The sequence below is a fragment of the Hakea prostrata genome, chromosome 2 (assembly GCF_041222555.1).
Source record: "Hakea prostrata isolate BN-2017 chromosome 2, UWA_Hpros_2, whole genome shotgun sequence".
Classification (NCBI taxonomy): domain Eukaryota; kingdom Viridiplantae; phylum Streptophyta; class Magnoliopsida; order Proteales; family Proteaceae; genus Hakea; species Hakea prostrata.
The window spans coordinates 11,142,308-11,156,859 of record NC_142601.1 but is presented as its reverse complement, the minus strand read 5'-3'; the positions used below and the strand labels follow the sequence as shown (position 1 = coordinate 11,156,859).

Genomic DNA, 14,552 nt, shown 5'->3' with positions numbered 1-14,552 from the left:
TAAACTCCTTTCAAGAGGGTACCTATCCAGCTGACCTCCCTACTGGAGAGTGCCTCTCTAATGGCATCTCCACGTAATCACCCAGCAGCGGGCTTTCCAGAATAGGGCCCATGACAAAATGGGCCTTTCGAATCAAGTCCCAAGTCCCAAGTCCCAAGTCCCAAGTCACAACAGGATTCAAGCAAATTAATAATACATGGGCCCTTACTATATATAAACCATATAATCAGATCCTCTCAACCCGATGTGGGACTAAATAAAACCATGGATAAAAGACACAATTAAACAAATATTTTTATAAAATAAGTTATAAACATTTTTACAACAATTACTAATCTAAGGTTTTATTGAGAACGACCCGTATCTTAGTTTGGATAATTCTATCTGATGCATGTATGATAGTTTGGTCAAATTTCTCTCCTTGGTCTCAAATTTCCATACTAAAATGTTGTGTTTCCATGTAATTATCTCTTTGTATCTCTTTTAGTTTCAATGAATGAAGTTATTTATTTATTTTTTTGAGGGGATACAAAAGCAGAGTCAAGGACCCATAAAACACAAAGACTAAGATGAAACTAGCGCCAGGTCAAGCTAGGGGATCTCCCTTAAATCATACGGTGGATTTGGAAAGAACATCGAGGGCTGCATGGTATGAATCCCCATCTTCGACATCCAGTCAGTTGCTTTATCGGCTTCACGAGTAACATGCTTGAAGTGATAGTGCTTGCCCAACTCAGCTAAGCTGCGGATCTCTTCCACCACCATCACTGGAGAGACTTGAACCCTCAATTCTTGTTCCAATAGCTCGATCGCCTTGGCCAAGTTAGATTACAGAATGAATTGAAGTAACCTTTATCCAGGAAAAGAAGAAAAAAATAATGATTTTGATAGTTATACGATAATACCATGGGTAGAGTTTGGCTTCAAATCCACCTCAAGTCCAAATAGGTTTCAGGTTGGGCTTTTGAACTTGGAGTATAAGATTTCAGGAGCAAGTTAAGATTGGAGCCTAGGAGAATAAAGGAGGGTGAATCAATATTGCAATGTAAAGAGTTACCACCTAAAAGAGGATCTCATATTCTTTATTCATAACTCAACAAGGTCTTTGACAGGGATACTCTCATAACCCATATTTTGTTCATTTTTCTCAGGAAGCCTTGTCTTGTAGATTAATTCAAGCTAAGAGAGATCATTTGATTTCAGGAATATGCCCTAGAAGGTTTGGTCCTTGCATTTCTCATATTCTATGTCGGTTGTTCTTTACTAAAGCTACTTTTACTTTTGATGAGAATTTTGCCATATCTTTTGTTTTATTTAAATATTGTAGTGTCTTCTCTTTAGAAATCAACTTTGATAAATCTAGCATTTGTTTCAGCCCTCAAACTCTTAACTATATTAGAAATTTCATTACATGTGTTAACATCGTGGAAGTTCCTTAACATGAAAAATACTTGAAACTTATCTTTAACTTTGAAAAAAAAAAACAATATTTTTTGATATTGATGAGAGAGATAATGACAAGTTAGCTAGGTGGAAAGGCAAGCTTCCTCCCCATTAAAGCTGTAGCAACTACTATTCCTTCCTTTGCAATGTCCATGTTTCTTTTGCCTTTGTCTATATGAAAAGCATCAAACAAAGCTATTTGAACATTTTGATGGAAAGATTATTCTAATACGAGATTTATTGGATGAAGCAAATCTTTGCCATGGCTTTAGAGGGATTTTTGTCACTTTAAGTTAGTCATGCTTGCTAGAAAAATGCTGGTGTTATATTAGAGAACTCTGATGCCCTTGGGTTTAGGTGGTGAAAAAGAAATATTTTTCCTCTTTGGAATTCCTTAACATTCGCCCTAAGAAATCATTGTCTTAGGGCTTGGCATGGCCTTCTTAAGGGTATGAGTTACCCTAGAAAGGGCTTAATAATTGGGGATGGACTAACAATTGATGTGTATAATGATTTTGTAGCCAATCTTCAACAATATTTCTAGCTTATCTTTCAAAGCATCATATTGTTTACTTTGTGTTCTTGGTGGCTGGCCCTTCATTGTTATAGTTACATTTTGGGCCCCATTCTAGTGGCTTGTGGGCCTTTGACAAGATTGATTAAATATATATATATATATATATATATATATATATAGTTCATTATATTATATTAGCACATGTGTCACCTTAATAATAAATATAAATCATGGTACGAGGACATTGTAAAATCACATCAATATTGAATAGGTATATCAACTTAGGGGTTGTATGGTAACATTTCAATTCCATTCCCCGTTTTTAGGTAAGAAAGATTTTGTCACTTTTTTATGCATTTTCACTGTTTCTATGTGTTGAAATTATGTAGGGTTAGTTGGTTACATAGTAAAAAAAATGTTTTCAATAACCAAAGAAGGGGGAAAAAATGAAACAAGAAATAAATTTTTATGCTTCAGAATAGAGGTTATTTTTTGATGTTATAAGAACAAGAATAGCTCATTGGAAGACAATTTCTCTGCCTTTTCAAGAGAAGCGTTTTCATTAAGCATGCAGCTGATGTGTATGTGATATGCCAAACACATCATCAAAGGTAGAGTACGTCTTATAAAGGAAACAAAACCGATATGCATGCATCTATAACTTTCACATGTTGAGCACTCCTGAGAGAGTCTAATACATATAATGCATAATAGTAGAGTTTTCCTTAAGCACCATGCCTTGGGGAAGCATAATGCAAATTTCCAAAAACTCAAACAGCTGATAAAATGGCCAAGGGTCTAGGGTACTGGAAAATCAATGATAATTTGCTGGATGAGACAATCTTCAGTTGCCTAGTAGCTAGAAGACCAAAGTTTAACGTCACCATGAGCGACTCCAACTGAGAACAAAATAGAGTTTTCCCTAACTGCATCCACTAGCATTGACCATTATGTACAACATAAAAAGCCTAGATACCACTAAGAGATCCTTCACCATCTAGGTGTGCAACCACCAAAGAGGAGTGCAAAATATGAGACCAGTCTGGCTTGTGAATTTGAGAAGTCAAGATGGTAATCCTCTGTAAGTAACACCTATAATGGACTAGATAGAAAGGTATTAAGTTACAATTGGGTAACCAAAAGTTAATTTGGTGTTACATAAAAGTAAATTGCAGCAAGCAATTGGTGAACAGGATTTAGATTATGCATTTCCCATAAGAAATAACAAGAAACAATAAATACAATAAAAAACAAGTCAATGAACTATTATTCCAACCTAAACTAGCTGTAAGTAACAATACAAAGGCCTAGATATATTGTAGTCGAGCCCCAACCAATGTAGGTTCCAGAGATATGATGACAACCTGGGTCCCTCTGTCGCAAATTGTTAGGAAGCAGTGCTGCTCCCAGCAGCTCACCGCTCAAATGAATTTTTGATTCACTTAATGGTCCATATTTGATCTAGACCCAAAAATTCATCTGGGCTGTCAGCTACTTGGAGAAGCGCTGCTCCCAAGCCTAATCCCCCTCTGTCCTGCATTTCTAGTACAAGGTGTACTCAGATGACACTTAAGAGGCTGAATCAAGATCTTTTGGCTTTGGTTTTATCATGAAGGAACATCATGGAGCTCCCATCTTGACAGTATCAAAACCAAGAACTGTCACACCACATTTAATGGCCGAAGCTAAAGCAATGAAAGAGACCATGCTCCATGCAATAGCTGAAGGTGTATACAGTGTCATGGGAGAATCAGACTGCCAAGAGTTAGTTTACATTATATAGAAGCAATACAAAAACTCACCACTTGGTATCAGGCCCATTCTCTTTGATATTTTGTACTTAAGTTGTTGTTTTGGGGATTGAATTTCCCTCTATGTTTCTAGGTCGATCAACTTTGTAGCGGATGACTTAGTAAGAAGGGCTAAGCCAGTAGTGTACTGGACTTACTGGTCTTTATCCATTCCTTGGTTAAAAAACCTGTCTGGTTTTGCTTCGTCTGTTCAGCCGCTTCAATAAATTGACTTCATTACCAACCAAAGAAAAATCAATTTGACATGCTTTCTTATTTTGCCCTTGTTGGCGTGATAAGATTATGTGCTCCATTCATAACAAGAGACACAATCAATATTGTGGAATGTGTAAAATTGTGTACTCTATTTATGGCAAGAGACACAATTAATATTTTGAAATGTTGTGTGCAAGATTGGTGATTTATTCATGGCAAAAGACACAAGCAATTTTGTGGAATATTCTGATTTATTGTATTCCTTTCCAATTCCTATATAAGTATAGTAACATGGTTATATACTCTACTATAAATTCAATGCAATCTTCTCCCAAGAGAATAAGAAAATTTTGGGAGATTCATCCAGAGGAGTAGGCTTCTACGGAAGACCGGACCTTGTAAATTCTTTTGTGCTTTGTTAATTTATACATTTTGTTTTTTTGTCAATTTTCTACATGGCATCAGAGCTCCAGGTTATGGAGATTTGTGGTGTTTGTAAATCACATTCAAACAAAGATCTTGTTCTTTTATTCAAGTTTCAGTTGCTATTGTTGTTGCTTTAATTTCCCTTGTTTTGTTGCATTGATCGAGCTAAGTTTTTAACTATATCATTTGTCTTATTGACTTGTTAGTATGACTAAAACTGATCAAGAAGAATCCTTTGATCAACCCATCAATAAGCAAAATATGTGTCACATAAGATGAATAATCAACGTCTTACTTCTCTTTAGCTAAATGAAAGAAATTTTTTGCCATGGTCTCGTGCCGTGACTATTGCTCTTGGAGGTCGATCAAAACTTAACCACATCATTAGTCAACCAAAATCTGTAGAGCCTACTGATCCAAAATTTGAAGAGTGGCAAGCTAATAATCACTCTTGTTAGGATATAGATATTCAATTCCATGGAACCCCATGTGTATGAGATTTGTGCATATTCTAAATCTGCTTTGGACCTATGGAATGCATTGAGCGAGATGTCTGGTCAAGCAGATAATGCATCTCACATCTTTGATCTGCAACAATAAATTGTTCAATCTAAATAAGGACAGAACAAATCCTTCACTGAGCATCTTGGAAACCTCAAAAAGAGGTGGGATGAACTACGACAATATAGGCCTACAACCCAATCTGGACTTGACTACATCAAAAGGGGAAGAACAAGATAGAATATTCTAGTTATTGGCAAGTATAAAACCTGAGTTTGAGGATCTCAAACGATAGGTTCTGATGAGTGCAAACTTTACCTTCATTTGCTACTTTATGTGCTACTATTCAATGAGAAGAAACTCATCACCAAGTAATGAAAACTGATTCTACAAGTAATGATGTTTCTGAAAATTTTGCTCACATGACTACCAACTCTTCTAAACAACAAGGTGATAATAGTAGTCGTGGTGGGAAAGGAAAGGGTAAAGGTGCTCGATTTCGCCTTCATTTTCACTGTGATCGTCACTCTCGCGATGGTCATTTCAAAGAAAGATGTTGGGTCTTACACCCTCATCTCTGTCCAAGCACGGTTAAGCCTCAAGAAATCAAGGTGGCTGCTCAAACAAATTCCCAAGATGTTAACCCAGCTCTTGAATATCAACACAATTGGTTCAATGTTTAATTTAGAATCATAGTTCTACCTCTATTGCTACACCTCTAACCAAATCAGGCAACTTGGCAAAAATATCTAGTAATCTTCATGCCTTCTCTGTGTTTTCTAAGAATTGCTTTATCATAGATTCAGGAGGTTCAAAACACATGTTCAGCTGCTCTCATTTGTTATCTTCGTTTGATTCTAGTTTTCATTCCCCAGTAACTTTGGTCAATGGGGCTCGAGTGCCTACTAAGAAAGTGGTCAATTTCAAAAAAAAAATTCAAACACATCTAAAGCAATATTTGCCCCTGATTTATCCGCTAATTTATTATCTGCTAGCAAATGCACTTAAGAATGAAACTGCAATGTCATTTTTTCTCCTCAAAAGGTGTTTTTTTAGGATCGCATCACCAAGAGGATGATTGGTGAAGGAAAGCTTCAAAATGGATCATATATTTCGAAAACTTCTCCTAATGCTTTGGTTGCAAAGAAAAATTCCACTGACCTCTCTCATTGGTGGCATTTACGAAGGGGTCATCCATCCGATCAAGTACTCTGTACCATTGGTGCTTCTTTATTGCATGATTCAGAAAATTGTGAACCTTGTCATTTTGCGAAGCAACATAGACCTCCCTTTCCTATTAGCTCCCGTATTTCTAACAATTTGTTTGATGTTGTTTATTCAGATGTGTGGAGAAGTGTACCAGTTGACTCTCGAGATGGGTAAAAGTAATTAATAACCTTTATTAATGACAAGTATCGATCAACTTCGCTTTATTTGTTAAAATCTAAAAATGAGGTTCTTAATGTATTTTGTGATTTCTGTTTTATAATGCAAAATCAATTCAATACATGTATTAAAATATTGCTTACTAACAATGGCACTGAATACATTAATCACCCATTTCATTCATTTCTTTGCAGTTTGGGCATCATCCATCATATATCTTGTGTTGGCACTCCCCAACAAAATGGAGTGGCCGAACGCAAGAATTGTCATCTTCTCGAGGCAACTTGTGCTCTTCTTTTTTGTAGTAATATGCCTAAGACATATTGGTCAAATGCAGTTCACACAAGTTGCTATCTCATTAATCGTCTTCCTAGCAAAGTTCTTAATTACAAGACACCCATGGAGGTACTTCATGGTTTCCCTTGTAATATTGAGTGTTTGGCTGTATCTGTTATGTACACTCTCAAACCGGTAGCAAACTTGAATCACAGGCACAAAAATGTATCTTTGTGGGATATTTCTCAATAAAAACGGGGTACATATGCTTTGATCCAAGTACAAATTAGCTATTTATATCCCGTGATGTTGCTTTGATGAGACTCGTATGTTTTTCCCAACTAGGACTTAAATTCAAGGGGAGAATTATGATGATCTAGATGTAGAATTTGATACTCCTATGCTTGTTATAACCAATAGGAATGAGGAAGGTATAAATCTTCCTTCAATAGAAGCTGATTATGTAGAAGAAAATCCACCACCAACTATGGATAATATCCCACCTGCTCAACCTATTGAACTTTTAATTCCGGATCCTATTCCAGTTCGAAAATATGAACAAGTTCCCAAGCCATCCTCTCGGCTTAGGGGTTTCGTCACATATCATACTACCAAATACCCTATTTAATACCATGTGAGTTATGATAATGTGGGTCCCAAATTTATAAGTTTTCTATCCACCATTAATTCCCATAATGAACCAAACAATTTTAAGGAAGCCAACAAGCATGATGTTTGGGTCAAGGCCATGAAAGAGAAACTTCTTATTATTGATCGCAATCATACTTGGGAAGTTGTGAGATTACTTAAAGGCAAAAAATTTGTTGGTTGTCAATGGATTTATAAAATTGAATACAATAGTGAAAAGACAATTAAAAGGTATAAAGCAAAGCTTGTCGCCAAAGGTTTTACTCAAACCTATGGCGTAGACTATAATAACAAATTTGCTCCAGTGATAAAGATGAATATTGTTTGAGTGCTAATATATGTTTTTGTTAATTGTGGTTGGTCACTTTTTCAAATGGACGTAAAAAATATGTTTATTCATGGAAACTTGGAGGAAGAAGTCTATATGGATTTACCTCCTGGACATGTGTTGGAAAATCAAGATAGCAAAGTGTGCAAATTAAAAGAGGCCATTTATGAGCTTAAACAATCTCCTCGTGCTTGGTATGGGAGGCTTAAGCAATGCTCTTATTAGTTATGGCTTCATTAGAGCAAAATCTGACTCTTCAATTTTCATAAAAAATAGTCACACAGGTGTTGTGATTGTTCTTGTTTATGTAAATGATATTGTTATTACAGGAAGCAATCACACGAACATCAGTACTCTCAAAAAAAAAACTTGAGCAAAGAATTTGACATAAAAAATTTAGGACAACTAAGATATTTTCTTGGCATTTAAGTGGCTAGATCACAGAAATGATTATTTCTCTCTCAAAGAAAATATGTTCCAAATTTGTAAAGAGAAACTGGTAAATTGAGAGCAAAACCAGCTAATATTCCAATGGATTATAATAGTAAGTTCACTATAGATACAATTCCATCACAAGACATTGGACAGTACCAACGTTTGGTAGGGAAGTTAATTTATTCAACCATTACAAGGCCTGATATTGGTTACACTGTCAGCTATGTTAGCCAATTTATGTAGGCCCCCATAAATGAGAATATCGATCAGGTTGATCGAATTCTTCAGTATTTAAAGTCTGCTCTAGGACGAGGGATTTTATTAAGGAACAATGGTCATACTAATCTTGTTGGATATACTGATGCTGATTGGGCCGCAAGTCCATTGGACAAAATGTCTACCTTTGTCGATCAAAACATTGTTACTAGAAAAAGTACAACGCAAAATGTCTTAAATCGTTCAAGCGTTGAGGCTGAGTATCGAGCTATGACATCTGCAACAAGTGAAATTGTTTGGCTTTGGTTACTATTAAGTGAGTTGAAGTGTGGATTCATTTTCAAACCAACAAAATTGAATTGTGACAATCAAGCAGCCATCCACATTCCATCCAACCCTGTATTCCACAAGCGGACCAAGCACATAGGGGTGGACTGCTATTTTGTGAGGTAAAAGATGCAAGATAAAACCATTGAAACACCTTATATTCGAAGTGGGAATCAATTAGCATATATTTTTATCAGAGCCTTACTAAAAAAAAGTCATTGCAAGAAATAATGAGCAAGTTGACCTTAGATTGTATCTTCGCCTCAACTTGAGGAGGAGTGTTGGCGTGATAAGATTGTATGCTCCATTCATAACAAGAGACAATCAATATTTTTGAATATTGTGTGCAAGATTGTGTACTCTAATTCATGGCAAGAGACACAATTAATATTGTGGAATATTGTATGCAAGATTGTGTGTTTTATTCATGGTAAAAGGCATAAGTAATATTGTGGAATATTCTGATTTATTGTATTCCTTTCTAATTGTTATCTAAGTATAACAGCATAGTTGTATGCTCTACCATAAATTCAATACAATCTTCTCCCAAGAGAATAAGAAAATTTTGAGTGTTTCATCTCGAGGAGTAGGCTTCTACGGAAGACCAAACCTCGTAAATTCCTTTTTGTTTTGTCAGTTTTATATATTTATTGTTTTATCAATTTTCTACGGCCCTTGTTTTAGTTTTAAAAGGTGTATAAGTTGGATTTTTATCCTGATGGAGCCACGTAGGCAAGAAATAATTCAATGGTTAAGAATCATATGACAAGGTTGTAGTGGTAAATGTTAATCTTTATTTTTTACATTTTAAGATTTAAAGCATACAAATTTACAAAAAGAAGTCCCTCCAATACCCGATTGGCCCGACTCCCTTTGCTGTCAAAGCAATTGTTGACATCACTTTCTAAGAGGATGATTGTACCTGCAATTAGCTCCACATCTCTCACCTGCAATTTTTTCTAGCTTTTGCAGAAACCTTTCTGATGTTTGAAATCTGTCATCCAGGCTCCACTTTTGCTCTTTCCTACCTCTTTGAATCTGCTGGTGGGTCTCTTCCCTTGTGACATAAATGACCGAGACTTTCTCTTTTGACTTTTGAAAATTAAGAGAACAAAATCACCTGGGTTTTGCAACCGTATGAGGAATGAAGATGAAGAAAGAAGGTGGACGAAAGAAACCTGCAAACAGTTGGTAAAGGGGGTCTAGGGAAAATTAAAGAAATTTTTTCTTTTTGTTTTTAGCGGACGATCTGCACTTCGCCCATTCTCTTTGTTCAAAAATTCCACCGGAGTTCGTTTCTTCTTGCTAGATCTAAAAAAACAGGCTAGGGCTAGGGCTAGGGTTAGGATTTGGGTTAGCATTAGAGTTAGGGTTGCCGTTCCAGCGAGGTCTTAGTGGAGAAGAGGTTAGGGTTTCAGCTGGAAACCGACCTCTGAGACAATCTTGAGAGCGGAGAACCCGCAATAGCCATGAAGGAAAAAATTTGTTAATGAGGATCAGAAATCAGAAATGGAGAAAGAACCCACCTAATTAATTACCTCTCACCTTCTCGTTGATTTTTCTATTCTACTTACTTGACTAGTTGATTTGGGGTGCGCGATTGGGAAGAAGATTTGTTTCACAGGAACTCGTTCATGGAGATGAAAATGAGCACTAGTACATAGTGTTCAAGATCAACAAGGGATCTAAGTTCGTCACCGTAGACAAAGCCAAAGACATGCTAATCTTGCCGGGGCAAAACGGCGTCGGAGTTGGGTTGATTGAGGGTTTTATTTCGTAAATTTGCAAACTTTTAAAACCTTTGAATGTAAAAATAAAAAGTTATATTTACAATTCAATCCCTGTCTTTTACTCACACACCATTAGATTGTCTTTTGTTGATGTGGCAAGATCTCCACCGTTGGCGGCAGGCTACTCCTGCTACCGCAAATAAAAATCTGTATAAGTTTAGGTAAAATAGGGTTCTTATTTCTGAATAATTTGAAAATGACTAATCATCATCTCATCATCAAGAGTAATCATTTCCAAGTATATTATTGAATGCACAAACGTAATGTTAGGACTCGTCTCTGTTGAAAATTTTATATTTATTATAGGAGAAAAAAGTAAAATTTTAAATTATTTGATACCTTAAAGGGGTTATCAATACAAAAATCACTTTAAATATTTATTTTATTGAAGTTAACATGGTTGGTTGATTTACCAACCATCCTAGCAAATCCTCATTTAAATTAACTTCACAAATCCCTTTCTAGTTGAATCATGGTGACAAAGTTGAATATATGAATCATCAAATAAAAAATTTAAAGAAAATGTTACTTCTTGCGTGTTTAGAATTATTTATATATTGACCCTGCAGGTTTAAGCTTAAATTCAAAACCAAAACTATTTAAAAATTAAATTAAAACAGACTGTTTAATCCTAAACCAAAAAATCAATTACCATTCACTTTATTTTTTTCTTTATTAAATAATGAAACCAATTAATAGACAAATCAATTACTATTCAATTTGTTTTTTATTAAATAATAAAACTGTTATAAAATAAAGAAGATATATAAGAAAGGCAAGATGAATTCAACTCATTTATTGAATTAGTCATTACATATTTATAATGGAACTAACATCTTCTTTGATATGGTAATATCAAAGTCTACAAAGAAATATAATATATGATTCTCACAGACAATAAGATAATATTGATATAGAATGATAGATTGTTGCCCAAGATAGAAGGTGCATATAATGGAAATATTGATTGCAACATTGTGTAATGAGATGGTAGTTGAAATCTTCAATTAGAAATACAATCTCTTTGGGGGTAACAGACATCCATAAATATATATTCCAAAGAGGCTTTATTAAACTGGGGGATTAGGATATTAATATACCTCAGTAAGAGTCAAACCCACGACCTTTTCACTAAGAGGTGTTGGTTTCACCACTAGAACAGTTCTGCGTTGGCAAAAATATTATTTACAATATAAACCAATTAATAATCGGTATGTTTTGGTTTTGAATTTAAAATATATTTTGGTTCTAAACACATCATACTATTATATTATAATACTACTATAGAAAAAATTGTTATAGTTTCTTTCCTAAAGTACCCTCATTCTCATTAATTAATTGGTATTATTAATATATCTATAATTGTAATATTTTGTAATATACTTTTTAACATATGATAATTAATATTATATATGATATAAATTTGCAACTAAATAGAATTTGAATGTGTACCCAAAAAAAAAAATTGAAAGGACATTAAAAGTGTAACAATTCACGCTTCTTTGTGATACGGAAAGATGAGCACCAAACGGGTATAACCCGAATATTACGCATTGTCATATTAGTCGGGTTACACCCGGTTCTAACAGGACGAAACATGATCGGGTTCGGACCGAATGGGGCTCCACATGACAGTTAATCGGGAAGGATGCCGATCATCCATGACCAAAAGCGTAACGTACGCCACAGATATGGCAATCGTCCTTGTTATAGAAAGTCAACTCAATAGCTGATTGAAAGGGACTAACAGCAAGGGAGCATGATCCAAGGAGAGACATCAGCCCTCGTCCAGCTGACTTAACATGTACATGAAAGGTAACACCCACACTATAAATGCATAGATCTACCCTTCCGGTAAGCAACCAATACACTTTGAGCACAATCTTGTGTAGCTTTTGCACGAGACCTCATTCGGTTCATCATCTAACTTTGCCATCGGAGGCGGCTGCCCGGCACACAAGCCGGCCCGCATCTAACCTTTCTTGCAGGACTCATCATCCCGAATACGAGAGGAGGCTCAGTCGGATCCAGAAGCATAATTGATCCGCATCAGTTTGGTTCCATTAAAGAAAATACTACAAAGACCTGATGTGGCAGGGAGGATGGTCGGGTGGTCCGTGGAGCTTAGTGAGTACCAGATCGAATTTAGACCGAGGACGGCCATAAAAGCCCAGGTATTGGCCGACTTCGTTGTCGAAAGCACAATACCACAGAGGAACGACCAAATGCCAACGGCCGGAGTATCCGACTTGTGGATTCTGCATGTTGATGGTTCGAGCAATGTTTCGGGGTCGGAGCAGGGCTTGACCCTCTGTAGTCCCGAGAACTTCACTATCAGCTATGCTATAAGGTTCAAATTCCCAGCCTCAAACAATGAAGCAGAGTATGAGGCTGTCATAGCAGGCTTGCGAGTGGCCCGAGCCCTCAGGGTTCGGGAACTGGAAGTAAGAAGTGATTCTCAATTGGTTGTCAACCAAATCAGGGGGGAGTATGAAGCAAAGGATGAAAGAATGGCTAAGTATTTAGTCAAGGTTGGACAGTTTCAAACCTTCTTCGAACGGGTAACATACCGACAGATACCAAGAAAAGAGAATGAAAATGCAGATGAACTCTCCCGGTTGTCAATGGCAAACTACAAAAACTTGGACTCGGCGGTTTACATTGAAGAATTAAGTGGCCCGAGTATCCAGGAGGTAGAAACCTTTGAGATCAGTAAGGAACCAGACTGGACCACACCTCTGATTGCGTATATTCGGGATGACATTCTCCCGACTGATCCAAAGGAAGCGAAAAGAGTCCGGAATCAAGCCGCTCGATTCACCATGGTCGGGGATCAGCTGTATAGGAGGTCCTTCACGAATCCTCTCTTGAGATGTGTTGGGCCATCTCGAGCAAGTTACGCCCTAGCTGAAATCCACGAAGGCATATGTGGTGCACACATGGGCGGGAAGGCGTTGGCACAAAAAGTATTAAGGTGGGGAATATTCTGGCCTACAGTACAAAAGGATGCGATTGAATATGTCCGTAAGTGCGAACGATGCCAGAAACACGCTAATGTCCCAAAGTTACCAGCGGTCCCCATGATATCCGTCTCCAACCCGACGCCATTTGCGATGTGGGGAATGGACCTTGTCGGGAAACTACCGAAAGCTCCTAAGAATCGGGAGTACATGGTGGTTGCAATAGATTACTTCACAAAGTGGGTCGAGGCTGAACCGTTATCTTCCATCACGGAGAAACAGATGGAAAAGTTTTTTGAAGAGAAGATAATATATAGGTTCGGGATACCCCGGATATTAGTGACGGACAATGGCAAACAATTTGAAGGCGCCGGGTTCAAATCCTTTTGTATGAGGTACCATATAGAACATCTATTCGCTTCTGTTGCCTACCCCCAGAGCAATGGACAAGTGGAGGTCACCAACAGGACGCTTCTCGATGGGATCAAAAAAAGGTTGGAGGATAATCGGGCAATGTGGGTCGAGGAACTCCCGAGCGTCCTCTGGTCATACAGAACTACGGTGCGAACCCCAACTGGCGAAACCCCTTTTTGTTTAGCTTATGGGACTGAAGCCCTATCTCCCGTGGAAGTATTGGCTGGATCGTTGCGTTATGATGCATTTAACGAGCAACAAAATGATCAAGGACTAAGGGAGAATTTAGATCTTTTGCAAGAAGCCCGAGCAAGAGCACAACAGAAAAATCTATTGTATCAAAGGAGAGCAGCACAGCACTACAATTCTCGGGTTAAGAACCGAAGATATAGATCGGGAGATTTGGTTTTGAGACGTACCGGGGCTTCAGACCCGAGAAATCAAGGAAAGCTAACTCCAACATGGGAAGGACCTTACCTGGTAGAAAAAGAAACAAGGCCGGGATCATACCGACTGAAGAGTGTAGAAGGCGGAAAACCGATTGATCGTTCATGGCATTCCACCAATTTGAGGAAGTTCTACCAATAACCATTATAGACATCGGGTCAATTCCGTTTGTGACTTCGTCTTTTACCAGATCAAATCTTTCTAAGGAAGATACAATAAATTCGGGTCCATCCCGTTTACAGTTAGTTCTTCTTTGTTAAAGGAACTTGCATCTTTTCTGAAAGATACCATTCACTCGGGTTTATTCCCGTTTGATTAACAATTCCTTTTTTCAAGGATTTACATCTTTTCTTAAAGATACCATTCACTCGGGTTAGCTCCCGTTTGATTAACAATTCCTTTTTTCAAGGATTTATATCTTTTCTTAAAGAT

General features: G+C 37.0%; 1 protein-coding gene across 1 annotated transcript; it reads left to right on the top strand.

Moving 5' to 3' along the window:
- The first annotated feature begins 12,401 nt into the window (after positions 1-12,401).
- LOC149023718 (uncharacterized) lies at positions 12,402-13,765 on the top strand. The gene is made up of 2 exons (XM_089143348.1): positions 12,402-13,323; positions 13,698-13,765. The coding sequence occupies exons 1-2, from the start codon at positions 12,402-12,404 to the stop codon at positions 13,763-13,765; spliced, it is 990 nt and encodes a 329-aa protein (XP_088999474.1).
- The last annotated feature ends 787 nt before the right edge of the window (positions 13,766-14,552 follow it).

What these genes read in the sequence shown, in the direction of transcription:
- LOC149023718 (XM_089143348.1), top strand. Translation starts at nt 12,402, where the DNA reads ATGGTCGGGTGGTCCGTGGAGCTTAGTGAGTACCAGATCGAATTTAGA. An exon ending in GGATGCGATTGAATATGTCC is followed by an intron (nt 13,324 to 13,697) that starts GTAAGTGCGAAC and finishes GCCTACCCCCAG; the next exon opens with AGCAATGGACAAGTGGAGGT.